We start from the raw sequence: 21532 nt of genomic DNA, 5'->3' as shown, positions 1-21532 counted from the left end.
TTACCTTGGGGCTCATGCTGTGTGAAAGCAGGGCTGGCACACTTGAGCCGGGATATTGGCCTGAGCGACCTGGTCTCTTAGAAGCTTGACTCTGGCATGATGTGGGCAGAGCTCTTAGAAACCAGGAGTCAAGCAGGTTTCGTCCTGCCCCCAGTGCTAAATTGTTGTGGGACTTTGTGGGAGTCTCACTGGTCACAAAGAACCCTTGCCTTATCTCCATGAAGGTGTTGCACTGACAGCACATAAGAGAAGGGACACACTGTGCTTTGAAGACCACAGGTCACACTGCGAGTGGAATAGTCGACAGGGGGCTATCGAAAGGGTTGGGAGTAATCAGGGAGGAAGGCTTCCGAGATACTCGCTTTCCCAGTGTCCTTGGAAATGAACCCTTGGGTACCATGCCCAGCCTCCTTTCCATCTCCCCTTGGCCTGGGGTGGGAGCCCGACCATGCCCCGCGTGTGTCCAGATCCATCCAGAAGTCACTCGCACATTCCTGCCCACAGCCTGTACTCTGCTCCCCTCACTCCTAAGGGCATGGCTCCTGCAGCATCACTCTCAGGGGCTTTGTTGCACTGCAGCAGGAGGCCCTGCGACCTTCTCGAACATCACAGATGTGGGGACTGGGGACTGAGAGGGCTGGGGATACACCACCGCCTTGCTAGTCTTGACAAGATGGGGGTCCACCGTGCTAGAGGCAGTGGGCTGGCTAAGATGACCCCGGGTCCTGCTCTTCCCCCTGGACAGCCAGAGAAGTTGGGCGACATCTGCACCTCCCTGCGCTACGTGCCCACGGCTGGGAAGCTCACTGTCTGTATCCTGGAGGCCAAGAACCTGAAGAAGATGGACGTAGGTGGCCTTTCAGGTACATGCAGAACTTCTGGCTGCCATTGGGTGGCACCAGTGAGCCGGTCACTGGCCTGAGTTCTCTGTTCACATACCCGTTGTAAGAGCACTTTCCGGCCCTGGGATACAGAGAATATCTCCGAGAAGCTGTGGGTCTGAGCCCAGGACTGTGGAGCCAGAGATGTCTGACTTTCCCTCCTTTCTCCACGGGTCCCCTGCCCCCACTCTGAGCTGCTGGGCAGTATAAGCCATGGAGGGAAGGACCAGAGAAACTTGTGTAGGAAAGCTTGCCTCTGTCACGTGCCACAGTCCGGAACACTTTTCCGGGAGGCGCTCTGCTGGCCCTACCCTGGAAGGGGACTTGGGGGGTGGGGGAGCACATGGAGCGGGGCCAGCCCACAGCACAGGGTTCTGGTGGGACAGCGGAGCACGCACTTTCCCGAGAATCAGGCCTGTGCCTGGGCTTCAACTGGTGGGGCTGGCTGCCGGCTCTGTCACTGATCCGCTGTGTGACTGGGGGCACATCACTTCTGTGAGCCTCGGTTGCTCATCTGCAAGGTCAGGAGGATTGGATTGAATCGGGGATGGCAGATGTGTGTGGTGCCTTCAGCACTCCTCTGTCCCCTGCGTAGGACAGATATCACCAAGCGACCCCCTCACTCTTTCTAGACAAGGCCTTACTTAGTCTCAGGAATGTCCCCAGTGTAATGCTCCAGGCGTTACACGAGGCCACAATCAGCCCGAGGTGGTCCTTGAAGCGAGACCTTTTTGCCGCCCCTGAACTGGACGCTTACTCTGCTGCTTTTGGACTCAGCGGCCCATGCCTTAGGGCTTGCTGGGTGCCTGGCCTTGGTGGGGTGGGTGCTCTAGGCGGGCAAGTACGTTCGGTGGGAGGGTGGGGCACTAAGGGTGCCTTTCCGGGGCCGGGATTCTCCCTGCACAGACCCCTACGTGAAGATCCACCTGATGCAGAATGGGAAGAGGCTCAAGAAGAAGAAGACGACGGTGAAGAAGAAGACCCTGAACCCCTACTTCAACGAGTCCTTCAGCTTTGAGATCCCCTTCGAGCAGATTCAGGTGCTCGGGTTTTCGGGCCTGGGGGCACAGCAGTGGGGGCATGAGGGAACTCACCCAGACGCCTCGAGCCACCTCGCTCGCCCTGGTGGGAAGGGCTCTGACTCTCATGGTGCCGTCCTGGGTCCTCCTTCCCGGGACCCCTGCCAGAAAGGGCTTCCCCCTTTTCTGAGATGAACAAGAACCACTCCAAGCCATCCTACCCATCATTCCTTGGGAACTGCGAGGTACACGGGCGTTCAGTGGGCCTGTGAGGTTGGAGCTGCCGGGGAGGTAGGGGTATAGCCTCGTCCTCTTCCCGCTCCTCCTGGTGCAGCCGCTTCCTGCCTTGGCCAGCCTTCTCCCACTTCTGCTGCCCCCTGGGTCTGCTCCCAGGTACCCCTCTGCCCCCTTCCTCTCTCCTCTTCCCCTCCATCCTTCCCTTCTCTACTGTCTCCTTCCTTCCTCCTACCAGCAAGCTCGGTAAGTGTTGGAGGTGAGGTCTGTTTTTCACCATGAGGGGGCATGAGTGAGATCTGAATGTGGCGGGACCAGACACCCACCGAGCCTTCTGGAATTGCAGGGTGCTGGATCCTCTTGGAGTCTTGGTCCCTCCCTCTTTGGAGTGAGCTGCTCCCTCCTCCCTTCCTCTCCCTCCCTGCCCCCCGCCCCTGCCTCCAGGACTGGGAGGCGAAGGTGTCAAGGGAATCTCAATGATAATGTTAGACCAAGAGAAGTCCTTGTGGAAAACTTTGATAGACATGAAGTGTACTGGCCAGGAGTTTCAAGTTCGACACGCCAAAAGCCAACATCATGATCTTCCCCAAACCCCTTCCCCTTCCCCCGCCCACACCCCAAACCTGCTTCGTCTGCATTCTCTTTTCAAGTGACAAACCTCGGCATCGTCTTAGACCCCCTACCCTTTTTCCTTTCTCATTTACCCAACATGCTTTGCTGAGCATTCCCTAAGCGCCTCCCTAGGAACTGGCTAGGTGCTGGAGAAGCACGTGCAGAAGACATAGTCCTTGCTCTCGAGGGCGTCACCGTCGCGAGGGGGAGCAGGGACAGGCCATTGAAACAGGTGAGGCTTCCTGGACAAGCTTGGTCCTAAAGGTGGAGCTTGAGTAGCCTGAGTGGGCTGTGGGGCAGGATGAAGAAAGGTCCCGAGTGTCACCTCGGCCAGTCCAACTGACCACCAAGTCCTTTTGATTCTCTCCCCTCAGTGCCTCTCCAGCCTGGCCCCTGCTTCCATTCCCACCGCCCCACCTTGGTTCAGGCATTCACTACCCAGCCCCCACAGCTCCCCCCCTCGGCCCCCGGCCGGCCTCCCCACCTGTCAGTCCCCGTCCTCCTCCAGTGAATCTCCCGCCTCGATGTGAGGGGTCTCTTCCTGAAATATCCATGCCACTCCTCCCAGGAGTCTTTGGGAGCTCCCTGTTGCTTGCCTGAAGAACAAAAGGCACACTCCTTAGCTGACCCCACCCTGCACTGCCCACCCTGCTGACCCCATTTCCTGCCTGGTTGTTCTCACACTCAACCTCAGTGACTCTGAACTTCTGTTTCCAAGATACCAAGTGCACGCTTCTATTTCTATGCCTCCGCCCAGGCTCCTCTTGCTTCTTGGGATTCTCTTCTCTCTCTGCCTAGAGAAGTCCTCAGCCTTCACCTCCCAGTTTCTATGTCACCTCTTTGGTGAAGCCTTTCTTGATTGACCCGAGGAGGACTGTCGCCTCGTCTGAGTTCCCATAGTACCTTGTGCTTACCTCTCTAGCAGAACCTGCCTCACTTTGTGTTGTAAATTTCTGAGTATGGGTCTACTGCTTTCGTTAAGGTGAAGTACTCCTCTTCCCTTGTCTTCACCGCCCTCCACTTCCAGGCACTCAACAGTGGCTGGAGCACAGCACATGCTGGGTAAGTGCCTACTGGTAGGAAGAAAGGCTGTTTCCAGAACGTGCAGCCTTTGCCTCCCTTTAAGTTCAGTCTTGGAAGTAAGTTCAGAGATAGAAGCGAGCCGCCCTGGGAGGCCTCTCCTTGCGGGGCATTTGGAGTAGAGGATAGAGGAGGAGAAGTTTGGTCACGGGATCGTGCGTTTCCACCTGCCAACTCCCTCCCTCCCTCCTCTGTTTCCCCGCAGAAAGTCCAGGTGGTGGTCACTGTGCTGGACTATGACAAGCTGGGCAAGAACGAAGCCATTGGAAAGATCTTCGTGGGCAGCAACGCCACGGGCACAGAGCTGCGGCACTGGTCTGACATGCTGGCCAACCCCCGGAGGCCCATCGCCCAGTGGCACTCGCTCAAGCCCGAGGAAGAGGTGGACGCGCTTCTGGGCAAGAACAAGTAGGCAGCAGCGGCCGGGATCCCGCACCGTTACAGACACTGACAAGATCCAGAGCTATCAATACCTCAGTTATGCAACCTTAGAGGTTTTCTTTCTCATTTGTTTGTGGTTGTGTCCTTGTTTTTCCTTCCTTTATCTCTTTTGAGAGACCAACGTCCCTCTGATGGCTGTGTGAGGAGAGTCCCCTAACAGGTGAAAGAGAAGCCTGGCTCTTTTCATCGTCCCAGGAGCTGTCCTTGCTGCATGCCCTGTCACGTTTCCCTCTCACTCTTTCAAAGCTTCACTTGAACCTCACCCTGAGTGAGGCCCTCTTTCAGCAGAGAGTCACAGCACTTCCTGTGTTTTGAGTGTTCTGGACCAACAAAATGGCAGCACATCCTGTTTCCTGACAGGGAAGGCAACACAGTGGCCTATGATGTGTGTGTGTGTGTGTGTGTGTGTGCGCGCGCGTGTGTGTTGGAGCATCTCTCTGCATTCCTGGGATGAACCACGGACAGTGAAGTTGTGTGGGAAGAGAAGGCTCTTCGGGAACCCTGAAGTGAAGAGACGTCCACTGTCTAAGTGGGAGATCTTCTGTCAGCTCGTGGAGAGGGCTCAGAATCCTGGTCGGGTGTCAGAAGCTCCCATACTCTTTGTGGGTGGCTATTTGGGAGGCAAGATGTGGCGACTGGACTTGTCCAGAACTAGGACCAAAAACCTGATGCCGTCATAGACTTCCTCTCGTCAGGCCTTGTTTCCCCACAAGTGTGGTTTCTGGGACATTCGTGGACATGAACTATTCACTAGATTGGTTAGACTCTAACAGGGACCATCAGTCCTGGGACCTCACTGTTGTTGACAGTTAACGTCAAACAATGAAGAAAGAAGACCCATTACCTAGAAAGACCAAATGAAACTCCTGGATCTTCTTTACCCCCTTTCAGTGGGAAACACAGATGCTTTCTCCCTTTCCAGAATATAAGCTATGCGGTTCATTTGCATTTTTTCCCCATCATGCTTTTGCTTCTGTTTTCTCTTTTAATCTAAGTGGAGCAACACTATCTGAAGACTGTTTTCTGTACAGAGCCAGAGACTCTAAAAAGAAGGTTTGAATTCTTGTCCCCCTGAGGTCCAGGTAAGAAGGGGGAGGATGGTGGAGACACGGCAGAGATTTCCCGGATGAGATAGGTGGGGGTGCTGAGATCCGTGCCCCACCGGCTCCCACTCCTCTGCCTTCCATGCCAGATAGTTTGTGGGTAGCTGACGTGGCCCAGGGAGACCTGTGGGGAGGCCCCATCCTACTATTCCTTGGGGAGGCGTCTCTCTATGAATGCCAAGAAGCAGGACATCCATTCCAAATGGGTGGTGGAGGATACCTGCCGGGGTTTCTACCCCACGCTCGGTTGTGTCCCTTTCCCTCTTCACCTTTTGTCCCCAGCATTGATAAAAAGCCATATATATGTTAGTCAAGTTTGCACTGAGCCTCCCTCCAAACCTTCAGCCTGGGCAGGAGAGTCAGGTCCCACGTGACCTAAGGCCAGCACCACTTCCTTTCACCCCTTTCTCCCACCCTTGCCTCCCTTCCTTCAGCCTCTCTCTTCCATCCGTGAAGCCCTCAGGCCCTTGCCATTTCTTCGCCACAGAATACTCATAGCTTCCCCAAAGCTTGGGGATCGCTCTCTTTCCCAGCAAAAATGGCAGCACTTCCTGTCCTGTCCCATCTGGACCACCTCAGTTTTCTATAGGTACCTGAGACAGACGGACAGTGTTAGAGAGACTCAGGGTTTGAGGGTCCAGAGCATCTTTTTATTTTATTAAAAGAAAGGAAATGGGTTTTTTTTTTTTGTTTCTGCTGTGCCATGTGTTTTGATTAGAGCAAGGAATGAGGGAACACCTCCGCCAGAAACAGACTGGGAAGCAGGGCTGAACCTTGCCCATCTCTCAGAGACCCTTCTCCTTCTTGCTAGTGGCCCTTGGCACATGGGACGTCGTATTTTACTGGAGGCTGTGTGAGTTTGGGTGTGTACTTAATGATGAGAAGGTAAGACTCTGACAAGGACTATGAGCTTTGGTCCTCGGGACCAGAGTTGTGGTCCTGGTGGAGAGTTGTCGGAAAATGGGGTGCCTTCAGAACCCAGCTGACTGCAGAGTTAGGATGTCCTGCTATGGGCATCAGGAGTCACTGGGCTCTTCTCCAGTCTCCAGAGCTGTGAGGTTTTGGTGCTTTCTCAGGGTCTCTCTCCCCACCATATCCCACAAACCTTGCTCAGAGGATTGTCCATCTTGTTTTCCTTACCTTCATTCTTTTGCCCTTTCCCGATGGGCTTCCTACCGCCTGAGATTCTTCTCAGCCCATGAACCTGATTCAGCCCTTCCAGAGCCCGAGATTTGCCACTCTCCTGATGGGGAGGAAAAGAAATGGTGGGCACCCCTAGGTGGTGTGGGTGTCCATGTGCCAAGAGACAGGGGCTGGATTTTGTTACTCTGGGCCCACCTCTAGTGAGCAGGTGGGGACAGGTTGCTGAGAGACTGAGTGTTGTTGGCATTGGTGTAGAGTCAGGGAAAGACCTGTGTGTGGGCAATCATTCCCCCACCCCTGCACCCCACCTAGGTTCTGGCTGGTCCTGAGATGGGTGCTTGGCCCAAATGAGCCATCCTAGTCAAGGCATCTATCCAGCCCCGTGAACTAGGCAGGTAAACTTAGAGTCGTGAGTTTTCTACACCTGAGGGCTGATGTTACTCTAACTCCGGAGCATCATTCTGAACCCTCATTGTCATGCAGGTTTATTTCTGGAGACGTTAGGGTGGGCTGCAGGCCCTAATTAGGAGCTAGGGTTTGACTAGAGAAGGGTTCTGGAGGCCTCTGTGGTTATGAGTTTCCCGTCTATTCCAGGCAGGAAATAGTGTAGAAGAGATTTTTTTCCGAAGGGACTGAGACCACAAAGACTCAAACCCAATCCCACCCGGACATGGGGTGAAGCCAGAAAACTCGGGCTTCTTTCTCGAATAATCATCCCAGAGGGGAAACTGACTCCGCCAGGGCCATAGGCAGATTGTTGGTCTTTGAAAGTGGAAGCTGAGGCCTGGGGTCAGCCGGGTAGAGAACCCTCGGGCAGTCCCAGACAGTGAGCGAGCAGATGCTTGGCGTGAACGAGAAATGACTTGGCAGGGGTCCCTCAGGTGGAGGATGGGACAGCAGGGATTAGAGCACAGTCTCAGGTGATGGGTTTTTTTTTTCTTCCCAGGCAACCATACATGGTTGTGTTTCTGCAGAATCCGTTTGGGATGATTTTGCTGGCCCAGGGCTCCAGCGAGAGAGGAGAGAGGGGTTGACTCAGTCCCTCCTGTGGGTAAAACCAGCTCCCTGACAAACCTGCCTCCATGCAGCGGGGTGGTGGTGGGTGAGCAGAGAGGTTAAGAAACTCCCCTGGGGTCGCAAGTGAGAGATTCCATGATCCTTTAATGTATGCTAACTCTCGGTCTCACCCAACCATATACAGAGAGAGGCTGTCTTTTGGTGTCCCCCCCGCCCCCATAAAGGTAGGAAGAAATCGAGCCAAGACCTGCCCTCCCACCCTCCACTCTGTCCCTTCTACCCTCCCCCTTCCCACCTCAGGCTGGTCGGGGGCCCTGTCTCCGAGCCCTGCATGGTGGCAGGCAGCGAAGGGTCCCAAGGCCTGGTCTTGGTGGCCCAGAGCCCCATGACATGGTTGTCAGATTGGCAAACAAAAATACAAGATACCCAGTTAAATTTGAATTTTGGGTAAACAGAAAATAATTTTGAGGCTAAGTATGGCCTAGGCAGAATTTGGGACATACTATGCCAAAAGTGATGTGTTGTTTACCCGGGGTTCAAATGCAACTGGCCGTCCTGTGTTTTATCTGGCACCCCTATTCTATGACCGTTTGTCCCCTCTGCTCCCCCCCCACTCAGTCCCAGGGGGCCAGAGACTGGTCACCAAGGATCTTACTGCTTTTTGAGCTGCAACATTGAGAAGGGGACACTGTGACTTGAAGACACACGAATATACTTTATTTTTGAAGCGACAACAAAACAAGACCCTTCTGAAGCCATTTGAGCCTCATCTGACCCCTTCCGTGTGCATTTAGTTATCTATAAAAGACGATAGTGACCTATAAACATAATGAACCGAGTCTTGTCTACTCAACATGCATGTCTCTTTCTGTAAATAGCCGCATGGCCGTGCCCCTAACCCCTAACCCCTGACCTCAGACCCATTTCACACCACTCGTTGAGGCTGCCCCTTCGATTTTATGTCACGTAAAGTCTTTGTCCCCAAGCCCCACCCGGTCTCACCCCATCGGGAATCCCCCAGTGGGAGCCGTCGGCGGTGGGGGGGAGTCGGCTTCCGGCTCTGGCACCAGCCCTGCCTTCAGGGACGTGGGACGACCACTGGTGCCCTGAAGGCCCGTCCGTCCCCACTGCCTGCCGCACATCCGCCTGCAGAGCTGACCCTCCGTGTACCGTGCACCGTGTCCAGCCGGGTGTCTGGTGTCCCGGTGGCTTCCGTGTCCTGCGTGTGTGTGTGTGTGGTGTGCCCCTTCCTCCCACTGTTTGAATTAACTGAAAAGCCATAAAGGGGGCCTCCTGCTGGAGACCGCCCTCGGTTCCTCCCAGGAGCCCCCCGTGTCCCTCTGACTGGCTCCCCACAGAACACTTGTGAAGGGCTCACCTGTTGTCACCCCTCCTGCTCTCTCAGCCCCACGTCATGAGGACAGATGGTGTCCGGGGGTTCCGGCAGGGCCGCAGGAGATGTCCCACCTGACCCTGCCCGAGCGGGCTCCCTCCACCTGGGTTTGACAGTCCAACTCCATTTCCCCCCTGCGCGTGGACAGGGCAGTGGTGGGGACGCCATAGTTTTGGGTACCTTTCCTAAGGGCGCCGAGGAGGCAACCAGGATTTTCAGGAGCAGCTAGTCAGCGGCTCGGGTGCCCATTACCATCTGGCTTTGACAGACCCAGCCCCGCGTATGTGACACCGCGGGGTCGGGGTGTGTGGGTGGCGAGGGAGGAGGGTCTCTTGGGGGGACACCGGAGAACGCCGTGGGTTATGCCCTTCCCGCCGTGTCCCCTCCCGCAGGCTGACAGAGAGCGCCCCAGAGTGGGCAGCTGAGGGTTGCCAGGGCTCCTTTGAGAGTGGTGGGCAGGTCTGACCCCCCCAGACCCTCCTGTCAGCTCCCCAGGGCAGCCCCAGCCAGGAGCACCCAGTGGTCAGAGGTGCTGAGAGGGACGTGTAGCTCCCGGCCCCCGGGGCGCCGATGAGGGCAGACGACTCGTGGGAATAATGCCAGGAGGCCTCAGGCATGGCGACTAGTAAGCACGAGGAAGAAGAGAGACGAGAACAGGAGGAGGACAAGGCCAAAGGCTGCGAGGTGACTGTGTATGCTCGAGCGCGCAGAAGCCCCAGGGATCTTTGCGCTGGGGACCATCTCCGGGTGGGCTGGGATCAGGAGCTTGGAGGGGTGGAGGGACGAAGTGTCTAACCTCTTTCTGGCTCTCTCCGGGACCCTCCCACTGTTCACACCCACAATGCAGGCAAGAATTGAGGGGATCTGGCCTGGGGAGGTGGCAGAGAAGTGTGCGTGGGGCCGGAGAGGGGGTCTCTCCATCCAGCCCTCCTCAGCCATCAGGACTCGAGGAGGACCCTCTTCAAAGAAGCCTGACTAGAAGTTCTGCCCTGACTCCTCCCCATCTAAGGACTGGATTTGCTGCTTTCTGAAATCCCAGGGATCTGAAAACTTCAAAACCAGGGTGGGCAGACCCTCGTCTGCCCCAGGTCGCCCCTGGAATGCATCGGCCCCACCAGGAACACTGCCTTTGTCTTCATAGGAAGGACTCATGTATAGCCCTGCCCCCTCTCCGCCCGCCGTCCCCGCCCCATGCTTGGCAATGCTCTCCACACCCCCCCTTATGTGGACTCTGTTCTTGTCCGATCTCTTGTCAAATTGTTATTTTGTAATGAGCTGCGTCTCCTTATTAAAGAAATGAGCTGAAAGAAACCTGGGGGTGGGGGCTGTCTCTAGTTTTTGCTGGGCTGGGGGGAGGGGGCAGGCAGGAGCTGCCTCATGAGGGTGGGTGAGGGTGAGGGTCTGGCCTCTAGCCCAGCATCTTCCTTCAGGGAAGCAGTACAAGAGGCCTGAGACCCATTCTCTTCTTGGGGACGCACCCCATGATGGGTGGTGGGGCACACATACCCTCACGACGGCTTTCTGGGGGCAGGACTGTGGTGCTGGGGAATGCATTGTGGGAGGTTGAGGGATGGACCAGGCCCTTGATTTCTTTCCATGGGGGCTGGGCTTGGGGAACAGCCACAGTCTGAGCGCTACACAAGGAAACTGGGCCTGGGGAAGGGGAATTTGAAGAGTGAGAATGGTTTTTTTTAATGTGTTTATTTTTTAAGAGAGTGTGAGCGTGAGCGGGGGAGGGGCAGAGAGAGAGGGAGACATGGAATCGGAAGCAGGCTCCAGGCTCTGAGCTGTCAGCACAGAGCCCGAGGCGGGGCTCGAACTCACAAACCGTGAGGTCATGACCTGAGTGGAAGTCGGACGCTTACCCGACTGAGCCACCCAGGCGCCCCAGGAAAATCTGTTTTGCAGAGTGTCCAGTTATCAAGAATGAGGACGCAGCAGGCCCGTGTTCACTCATATGCCTCTGCCTAGTTCAGTAGTTCAGTTCCTGTTTTTAAAAACAGAATGAAGTTTCAGTCCCCAAAACGAGTCTCTCAAGGTTTTACACAGGCTCACCACCCCCCACAAGAACCGGAAAGGGTTAAGCTCCTGCCTCAGTTCCCTCTACAGCCCGTGGCCCTGTCTCCTGGTCTTGAAGACCGGCGAGCCTCTGCCATTTTGTGAGCTTAGCCCAGGCTGAGATCCCAGCTCTGTGTAACGACAGCCAGGTGGGGGTGGGGCCTCCGGGCCCAGGCTGGGGCTGGCCAGTAAGGTCCAGGCACAGATCTGGTCTTGCTGCTTTAGTTCCTGAGCAGGGTAGGCTGGGTGGCCCAGTAAGGTGAGGGGCAGGAGCCTGCTCAGCCCAGGGACTGGGGATTTGTCCAAGGCGACTCTCCTGAGAACGTGAGCTCTCCGCCGTGGGCTCGTCCCCTCTGAAGACTGGACCACTTGGCCGCTAGGGGATACTCCAGCTCTGTTTACCTCAGGTCCAGCAGGGGCGGGGTGGGGGGAGGGGTGGGGGTGGGAATCCAGAAAGAGAAAGGACACTTGCTGTTCAGAAGGCTCTCGCATCACACGCGCTGCTTTGCCTCTGTTTCGGGCCCCAAGGCAGGTCTGAACTCTTCAACCATGACATCATGTGTGTTTGTTCTGTTGCTGCTTGGGCTACAAGCAGCTGGGTGACAGCAAGGGAAAAGAATCTTTCCTCCCCGACTCCCTGTGCTTGCGCCAAGTCAGTGACCAGGGATTTCTGCTTGGCAGAATGCACAGGGCTGAGAAAGCCAGAGGCAGGGCTTGCTGGATGGAGAAACCAGACCCGAACGTTGGCCGAGCGAGGTCAGACCTGGCCTCCCACCTGCCAAGGCTGCCAGTGGGCCTGAGCAGCCTCCTCCCTGCCCATGGCTCCTTTGTTGGGAGCTTGGATTTAACCTCCGATAACCCCCAAGTTAGCTACCTTTGTAGTCTGAAGCTACAGAGTGGTTTTGGCTCTTTTGAGTCAAACAGTGACCTAGGGAGGGCCATTATGTATATGGCAGAGAGCTAAGGGTGAGAGCCGGGAGACCTCCAGGAGCCCAAGAAAGCTACCGCCTCTCTAGCCCTCTTTTGTCCATACACAAGAGTGCATTAGTGTCCATCTAGCCTGCCTCCACACCTGTCAGTGAGCCTTGCTCTCTTCAAAGAAATGACTATATTTCTAGTCACTCGACACTGGGAATCTTGATTTCTTTTAATGGTTCTTTTGAACCTCCAATCTAGGCTTTTCCTGGGCCCGACTCCAGAGACCCTGCTCTCAAGGACAGTGATTTACTTGCGGCTCTTCCTGGGACAGAGGCAGGAGGGGGAAGCCCCCAAGTATTGGAAGGGGCTGCCCCAGATGGGAGATTCTATAAACCCATTTCCTGAATTGTGGAGATGTAGTCACAAAGTTAAAACACGGTTTTATTTACTCATTTATAAATATGGTTGTGTTTACAGGCATCATATAGATGTGAATATTATTATTCCCAAACTTTCAAACACAGAATACTTAATACTATATAATAACAACCAGTAAAACAAAATCATTCATCTCAGGGTTGAAAGGCCACTCAAAATTGCATAAAAATACATTCAATTCACAAAGCGAATCTGGCTCCCCTCCCTAAATGCCCCTAGCCCGCCCCAGGTGTATTTACAAGGGACTGAAATTAATCCACACAACTCAGCTGGAAACGTTACTTCTGGCGCTTGAACTGCGGTGGAAGTGAGGTCGGGAGTGGAGTGAGTGAAGACACAAAATTCAACCCTGAAAATGGGAGAGGCATGAAGACACCAGAGTGGTTCTTATAAGCTCTTCTCGCCCCTATCTGATCAAGGTCAAGGCAGAGGAAAAACGCAGGGAGGGAAGCCATAAAGACAAAGGCTGAGTCTGAATGGCGTAAGTCTGTACATTCTCCGAGAGCAGGGAGTGCACGGGCAAAACATGTTCCCTCCCTCTTCAGGGAGATGATGGCCCTACTTAGGTGCCAGCTAGGTGGCAGGCCCGATCGTTCAAGGGCTCAAGGGACACTAACTGGAAGCAGAGTTATTGTGGATTTGTGCATCCTTCCAGAACCCTCTCCTACCCCTGCTGGTGTTCTGTGCTTGAGCCCCTACGTCCTTCTTCCTCTAATGGCTCATTATTTGGCCTTCTTCACCAGAGGACACACTGGGATCTGTCCCAGGCTTCAGTGGTGTGGGAGGGAGAAAAGGCAAGGTCAGATATGTTAAGGTGAGAGTCTACTAATGCTGACATCATATGTCCCTGTTCAGGATCTGCACTCATCCCCCAACTCTGGTTTTGTGGGACTTCAGAGGCTCAGACAGGCTCACTGCAGTCACTGTGCCTTTCCTGCATCTTCTCCTGCAAGGCAGCAATGGGCTGAAGTTTTCTTCTGAGAAGACACTCTGTCTCTAGCTGGAAATAGTCAAAACTCTCAGAACAAAAACTAGACATGGCTACCCATGGTCTCTCTGGCCAGTCTGTGGAGAAGTCGAACAGGCCCGCCATTCAAACCTCATTTCCGAGAGGCCATTAGCACAGCCAGGGACCTCTGAAACTAGAAGAGGGTGGTGGTGGTGGTAGTAGTTGTTGGCATATGGAACTCCTCCAGGAATCATGGCTGATTTGTGGAAAACCTCCTCCCCTAAGTACCATCAGATCCAAGTGAGACAAGCAAAGAACAAAGAATGGAGGAAGATGAGAGAGGACGGGTGAATGGTATGTTTTCCCGGGGGGAGGGGGAGAAGGACATAAGAGCACCCTCATGTTACTTTAAGGGGACACCCAAGAAGTTTATTGGAAGCGTGAGGGGGAAATTTGGAGAAATAACAGAAAGTATCACTCTGGAAGAATCACAGTCCAAAATGATAAGCAGATGGGAGAATGGCTCAGGGAGAAGTCCTTTAGGGGACTGGAAGGGCAGGGGGAAAGCAAAATATAAGAATGAACAGGACAATACACTTGGATAAAACTGGTTCATCAAGAATATGCCAGACTTCCTTCTGAAAGCCCTGTGCTAGCAAATGTGTTGTGTATGCACACAGGCTAGAAGCCAGAGTGCTCTCCAAATTGTTAAACCTCTTTAGGTAAGATCATTCGTCAATTCGTCACTCATCGGTGGTGCCTGTCTGTAAACACAGCCTCTTATTACAGTTCTTCCTGAGGGGCTTCCGGGACACTGGGTTACAAGCCACACTAGGTACAATTTGACGCTCACCCACAAATCTCAAAGGACAAGTGAATGCGTCTCTTCCCCTGTAGTCGTTGGCAGGCTAGTCAAGATTCTCGATTCGGTTTTTCTCCGTCCCCAGAGACCACCTCCTTCCCGAGTAGCTGTGACAATAACAGTTCCTGGGCAGCAGCGAAGTTGATCTGTTTTCCAATCTAATCAGAACACAAGCGATCAATAGCTGTTCCCTGATAGGGTCCACTGCTCCCAAGCAATGTCGATACCCATTAGGGAAGCTGATTAAAATCTGCGCTCCGCTGGGGGCCAAAGGAGGAGGACACCAGAGAGCCAGCACTCATTCCCCTGCATGCGGCTCCGCGGCTCAGTGACCCCTTCCTCTGGGGCTGGCGGCCTCCACGCTGCTCTTTGTTCTGCCTTCTTCCCACCTTCCCACTGCAGCTCATGGCCACCTCCCCTTTCAGGGTCTCTGTCCTTCCACTCTGCTCACACCCGGTCCTGCAGGAGGCTTGTCAGGGCTGAGTGCTGTTCTATGCAATACGGCTGTGTGGACTTAGGGTCTAAAGCTTTTACTGCCCTGGTAGAGTGCTCCTGCAGACCTGCTTAAAGGAAGGACCATCGTGAACAGCACCGGAACCTCCTACTTCTAGTCCAGAATCCAGAGGAGCTCAACAGAACTAAAGGCTGAGGTTCTCACTGAGGAAAATTCTCTTGCTGCTACAGGGCAGAATTTAAGACTATGAGCAAGCTGGTGCTAAGCAGAAAGGCAATGTCTGCTCTTTGGATGTGAACGGCCACGTAGACCACATTCAAGAAGGTGGAGGAAAGGTAGGTGGAGGAAATCTATGAAGGAGCAGCTCTATTTCCTATTAAAACAATTTGTCCAAAGGCTGCCTGCAACAAATTGCTTTCTATCCATTTCCCCATGAGCTCTAATTTCCACCTCTGCAGGTTTTAATATTCTTACCCAGCCATTAGGAGGGAAAGCAATTGCCAACACCATTCAATTACCCTCAGTATTAAATTCACTTTCTAACAAGGATGAGAAGCCAACCTTGACTTGCTGATGTTAAAACAGTTTGAATCCAGAAGAAACCAAGAATTTTTGCCCTTGGAAAGAGCAAAAATTCTGAGTGTAAGAAATATTCTGAAATTCCTAGGTATAAACAAATCACAGAATCTGAAGCCTAGAAGGGATCTCAAGGATTATCAGTCCAACCGCCGTTTGCAGACAGGGAAGGTGCCTTTCCGAAGGTCCCAAGAGTTGGCCCTCGAATCCGATGTTCTGACTCCTAGGGGCTTATCCCTTCATGTTGCCTTATTCTGCCCTCAAAGCTGTCTTGCTAATTGGGTCAGAGGAATCACATCCTTTGATGGGTTGAAGTCTGCCTTAAAAACCAGCATGGAGGGGCGCCTGGGTGGCTCAGTCGGTTAAATGTCCGACTTCGGCTCAGGTCATGATCTTGCAGTCCGTGAATTCAAGCCCCACATCGGGCTCTGTGCTGACAACTCAGAGCCTGGAGCCTGTTTCAGATTCTGTGTCACCCTCTCTCTCTGACCCTCCCCCATTCACGCTCTGTCTCTCTCTGTCTCAAAAATAAATAAACGTTAAAAAAAAAATTAAAAAAAAAAACAAAAACCAGCATGGAGACCAAGATCTGCAGTTACAGTTGGGCCTAGATTTGGGCAGGGACCACCAATAATTGACAACTGTGTGTCTAAAGTTAGGTGCAGTGTTAGCACAAACAACGGCCCCTGAGAATGGCTGGAAGAGGACACCAGCCGGGGTCCATGTAGTGTGACGTCCTTACGCTCTAGTGGAAATGGTGGCTCACTGGGTGGGGTGGAATTAGGTGTCCCCCCTGCCTATTGGCTCAGTTGCCGAATCCTTTACACACTTTCCCTTTTGTGGTGCAAAGCAGCCTGGAGGCCGAATAGCTGACAACACATTAAATAGTTCTCTCATGTCCATGCCGCTTCTGCTCACCTTGCACCCACCACCGCACACGGAGGGCACCCCACGTCGCCAGGACCTTCTCCTGTGCCAGTGGCCGGGGCTGAAACGCTGGCCATTCTCGGAGGGGAGGCAGTGTATCTGTCTGTCTGGTGAGGAGAGGCTGCACTGGGGCCAGAAATCCAGAGACCGAACCAATTGCATGGCCTTGAGAGTTTCTTTTCTCATCTCTGGCTCAGTTAAAAGCCCCTGATAGCAAAACAGTTCACACACATTTTTGTGGGATTCATAGGCTGATACGTGGGGTTTCAGCCTTCTTGGAACTGCCCAATAAGCACGTTTTGTTTTGGGCAGGGAAAGCATGTGAAATGATCCAAACCAGAGATCTGAAGCCTCCTTCCACCAGTGGGCTCAGACAGCAATGCATGCATCTTGGTCTCAAACATGGAATGGGGGACAGGAAGGCCCAGAAGAGAAGAGAACACATCCTGCTGTTGGATAGGACACGGCAGGGAGGTTCCAGGAAATATCAAGTGAGACTGCCCAAAAGAGAATTCAGTGCACTGAATAAGCCCAGGGCAGGTCTATTCTGTAGATTCTTTCAAGGCAACACCCCAAGATTTGCATAACCCTGTTGCACTAGAGACCGGGACTGGGGTCAGAGGCCATCATGCCCAAGAGCTATCTGGAAAAGAATAAGCAGCCCTTGAAAGACAAATAGGCAACTTCAGCCAGAGAATCTCTGGAATGGCCAAACCATTACTCCCAAAGGTGTGGCTTGGTTTTGAAAAATATCAAATTAATGAGAACAGAGGATATAAAGCTGTACTGAGAACCTTCTCTTCCTCATTCTGATATTTCATGTAAAGACTAAAGTGACACAGCCGGGCCCCAAATTGTTGGCCAGACCGGCAGTATTCATGCAGCTTTGAGCTATCTGGGGTGCTCACGGGCATCCAAACCAGCAGGTTGAGGACAGAAGTTCTGTGGCCACCAGAGAGACCAACAGCACAAGAGAAGGGGGGACTGCTGTGGCTGGCACCCAGGGTGCACAGCTGGTCATTAGGTCTCTAACCATCACTCCTGGGGCTTCCAGTCAATCCAACTGTGAAGAAAGGGTGTTTTATTTTCTGGAAAGGGACCAGAATTCAGAGTCTATCTGTCTAATAAAATTAATTGCATAGGAGAGAGTGCCTGAAATTACCTAGCGTGGTTTACACTTTCATGAGCTCTTGGCCATAGAATTCAATATTCCTGAGATTGAGAAGCCTGTTAATTTTTCATCACAAGGAAAACTTTTCTGGCAAGAAAAGGCATCTTTAATGTGAAAGGGCTGCGTGAAGCAGCAGGGGCATAACACCACCCTAAGAGTTTTTAGACTCTGTCCCACACTTTTGAAAGACACAAACAGATCTGAGGGAACTCTCTGTAACCCCCTTTACCCTGTCTATCTAACGGAAGAGGGTCAAAATGTTTTCCTAATAATTCTTTTTCTGAGAAAGAGGCAGCAACCACCCCCATCCCTTGCCCAACGTCCAGGATGTGCCAGGAGAACCAATTACTCAACACCTTGTGTTGATTTCCCCTCTCCCTAGAATGAAGGAGATGTTTATAGTGGAAGCGAGGAAACATTTTACTCTAATTTAGCATTCCCTGAGAACTGAGTGCACAGCGCTCCCATGATCATACAAAATCCTAATCAGTAGCAGCTTCTCTTGGAAAATAGTTGGAAATGGAAGAGAGACTTCTGTATACTCTAAAAATGGGGTTTTGCCAGGGGAGACATATTTCCTATTTTGGAATTAGGATCTTGAATTATAGCCTCTGGTTTAAAGAGCATGTAATGTTTCAAAGAGCCATGGAGAACTATATTGTCATTTTCTGGGAAGAAATAAAAAATGGACAGAGGTAGTATATGTTAAGAGAATGGATCACTCAAAGCGCTGAATATCACGGGCAGCTCTAAAATGAGGAGAATTTAAATGACTTGCACACTCAAAATAAACGAACCAAGGGAGAATACCGATAAAGAGCAAATACGTTGAGTATTAATATTGGGTCATCACCAAGGACCAATGGTTTAATTTTGTGCTAATGGAGTATCTGTCCAGGTCTGGGCATATTTTAAAAGGCTGTTTTTTTCCAAGAGACGACAGACGAGATGTGACAGACAGGAAAAGTATGCCATGTGGGGAGTGCCCCAAAGGACTGGGGAAACATCAGCTGGGAAGTAAGGTTAAGGGGAGATCCCCGCCTCCACATATCTGAAGGGTTGTCACATCAAAGGGCAGTACTGGACAACGTGGAGAATCCACAGGCAGACCTTAACTCATGTTAGGAAAAACTTTCTGGTTATCAGAGTTGCCCAACTTCCAAGGATTAAGTGCACAGCCACCAGGGAACACCTGACCGTGGTATGTGTGTGGGGGGGGTGGTCCCTGTGACACAACAACGGAAAGCTCCATCATAGGATCTCTGGGCTTTGCCAAAGATTCCATGACTCTCATGAATGGGTTGGAAGGATCTCATCACTTTCAACCTCTGTTAAGAGTCATTGTTCCTGCTGGCTTCTAAGGAAACAAAGGTCTCTCCCCTAAATCTAGCCATCAGAAACAGTCGCATTCACCACCATTCACAGCACGATGGGCTGCCATCTTGTACCTTCTTTGTCACGAGGTTGCAAGTGTCCCCAGCTACTCTACTTTACACCATATATGTCTTTCCAACCTGCTTTCACTCCCTAGTCTACCTCCCATCAATCTACCCTCCTCAGCTCTCATGCCTCCTTGCGAGGACTTCCTTTTTCATTAGGAGCAGGTGCCAGAGTGAAGAGAGGAAAACAAGGTCAAAAGGAGGTGAGGCGGAATGGGGTGTTCAGAGCCCAGATTTTCTACTAAAGAAACTCACTGTGTAGGGAAAACACGCAGATGAGAACAGCGGGCTGACATTTATGCCATGGTCTGGCTTTTCAGCGAGAAGGCCAGTGGTGCTGCCACCAAGGCAATTCTTCTGGTCTCCAGAGTGCCCCAGGAGAAATGACCTTCCATAATGGCCAAAGGCAAGGGAGGTCAGATGCTCCGTTCTAGCTTTTACACCATGTGGTGAGGTGGTGGAGGGGAGACAGAAAGAAAAATAAAAGGATAGAAAGGAAAGGAATAAATGAAGCCAGGATCATCTGAGCCCTGGGGAAGGGGACGAGGCATGAGGGAGAAGTAGGAGTTAAGACTAGTCAGGGATGTTACTGGGTTGTTGATAGAAAAAGTAACAGTAACACCAGCAAGGAGTTAGAGAAAAGTCAGTTCCTGAGGTGAAGACTAGCAGAGACCTTCAATGCAGAGTCACTGTCACCTTGAATCTAATGGAAACACAGCTCCAGAAGCTGTCGGATGATTTTGCCAACATCCTGTTTCTCTTGGCATCCCAGACAGGATCCTGGAGTGGCCACCATAAGACTCACCTATATCAGAGGACACTGGAAGAGCGTGAAAGGCTGTGGGGTACTGGTTTGGGTAGAGGCCTTACATGTTTGGACCAAATCCAATGTGGACAAGTAGCTGAGCAGCAGGAAGTTGGGGTCCACAGCTGAGCCTGGTGTCCTCCCCAAGGCCTTCTCCAGATGGCTCGAATGGCTCCAATTATCACAATCATGCTTCAATTAAAACTGTCATAAAACTCAGGGGGTGGGGGTATAGGAGGAACAGGGCACTGAGAGTGCAGAGGAAATGTACAGTGCAGAGAAGGTGACTGGAAGAGGGGCAGAAAGAAGTGGTCCTTCCACCAAAACATTCACTTCTTTTGGTTGGAAGACAATGGCTGGAAAAGAGGCATGGGGGCAGCAAATGCCGTCCTATCCCTCCTAAATCTGGAGCCTAGTCTATTTGGACAGTTTGCTGATGACTCTGATGAGGGCACCATTTTCATCTTTCAGCCTCTGGTTGTCGGATTTCAGTTCTGTTAACACCTGTAGGTGACAGAGGGAAAGGTGTGTTAGAGCTTGGCATGATCAACTCCTCTACCCTCCCTGACCAGACCAGGCCAGCCCAGTGGGCGGGGCCTTTGGAGGCAGCTGATACAGTGAGGTGTCACCATGCCTTCTCCCAGGGATGAACTTCCCCTGAATCTTCCTACTTATTGAGTTGGTGATGCTCATATTAAGGGAGACCACAGCCCCTCCATCTTTTGAACTAGCATATTTAGCAGTATCTTATTTCTTTGGATGCAGGCTTCATGTTCCACACCACGTATCCTTTCATTCTCCTGAATCAGTAACTGTTTTCATTGGTTTGTGCCCTTGAACTCACTTCAAGTCTGGAGAAACTGGGGAGAATGCCAAAGTGAGCTGCTAGGGGCACAGGGAAGAAATTTAGAAAGGAGCATTGGGTCAACTAAAAGAGTCAAAGACAGACACTGCTCCACACCGCATCAAAAATAGGAATGCGGGGGAGAGGGGGCACAACTCGGTTTTCTGTCACACCCACAGGATGATTTAAGGTCCTCCTTCTAGTGCCTTCTGTGATAAAAGCCACCAAAATTTTTGCTGGTCATACTACACACATCCACTTTCAACCACTAAACCCAGGGGGCTTACAGATTTGGCCATCACAGAGCTGTGAAGCACAATGAGTGGTGGGTGTATGTTTAATAATCCTTGCCCAAAGCTCCCCAGTGGTAGTTACCAAGGGATACCAGGGTGCCTTATTAGCAATTTTAGGGAATGGTGTTACAAATCCAGGAAACAGGTGCTTTGGAGGATGGGGGAATAGAGGTTTCAATTCTATTGCAAAACAAAGAAAAATAGCAGCCTTTGTTTTCAATCTTTGCAAAACAAAGGCAAAATAGCAGCCCCAAGCCCCAGTCTGGATACCCAAGTCTTTATATTGTAAACAGGCACTCTGACAGGTATGTGCCGCATCTAAAATCCATAATGGGATGTTGATGAGGATGTAGTTTATGTGCGGGCCCTGCTGGCAGTTTAGGGAGACTTAGGTTAGAGGGTAAGCACATCTTCACTGTGAAGGCTACAAAAATCCACATCTATTCGATACAAAAGTGCTTTGATGGATTCGTCATCAAACCAGTGGGACTCCTGCAGCAGGTGAGGTCTCTAGTAAAGGATGGCCTGGGCTCAGGTGTCATGAGGCCAGTTTCATTCTAGTTCTGGCTCTGCTATTAACCGCTTAGGGGATCTGACTGTACCTCAAGAAATAGAATTTTCGTTTCTTCAATCTCTTACGGAGGATGTAGATTAAATGATACAAATACATATGTGTATGCGCACATGTTTGTACACAGAGACGAAAGGATTTGTATTAATGGAACAAAAAGAAAACAGTATTGAATATCCATACTGTGGAAGGCACTGGACCAGAGGCTCTCACTCCCATGGTCTCATTAGTACCTCATGAGTCTGTGATACAGTTGCTATCTTATGTCTACAAATGAGGAAATGAAGAATTTCGTAACTAGTCC

At 52.0% G+C, this 21532-nt stretch overlaps 2 protein-coding genes across 11 annotated transcripts in view; one reads left to right on the top strand and one right to left on the bottom strand.

Moving 5' to 3' along the window:
* Positions 1–10234, top strand: part of SYT2 (synaptotagmin 2) — a 109029-nt gene extending 98795 nt beyond the window's left edge. For both annotated transcript variants that reach the window (XM_043568142.1, XM_043568143.1), the window contains exons 7-9: positions 746–863; positions 1788–1921; positions 4032–10234. In XM_043568142.1, coding sequence (XP_043424077.1) covers positions 746–863; positions 1788–1921; positions 4032–4238 — 459 coding nt within the window. In that variant the 3' untranslated portion in view covers positions 4239–10234. The remainder of the gene's footprint in view (positions 1–745; positions 864–1787; positions 1922–4031) is intronic.
* Positions 10235–12319: 2085 nt separating this feature from the next.
* Positions 12320–21532, bottom strand: part of PPP1R12B (protein phosphatase 1 regulatory subunit 12B) — a 218904-nt gene continuing 209691 nt past the window's right edge. For 5 of the 9 annotated variants that reach the window (XM_043568089.1, XM_043568088.1, XM_043568092.1 and 2 more), the window contains one exon: positions 19926–20024. Coding sequence is in view for 4 of the 9 variants with exons in the window: in XM_043568091.1 (XP_043424026.1) it covers positions 19938–20024 (87 nt within the window). In the remaining 5 variants the exon portion in view is untranslated. Of the gene's footprint in view, positions 20025–21532 lie in introns of all 9 variants that reach the window. The other 4 variants (XM_043568091.1, XM_043568090.1, XM_043568093.1 and 1 more) reach the window with 1 other exon arrangement.

Source organism: Prionailurus bengalensis, chromosome E4 (genome assembly GCF_016509475.1).
Source record: "Prionailurus bengalensis isolate Pbe53 chromosome E4, Fcat_Pben_1.1_paternal_pri, whole genome shotgun sequence".
NCBI classification, from domain to species: domain Eukaryota; kingdom Metazoa; phylum Chordata; class Mammalia; order Carnivora; family Felidae; genus Prionailurus; species Prionailurus bengalensis.
This window is presented reverse-complemented; position numbering and strand designations above follow the sequence as displayed.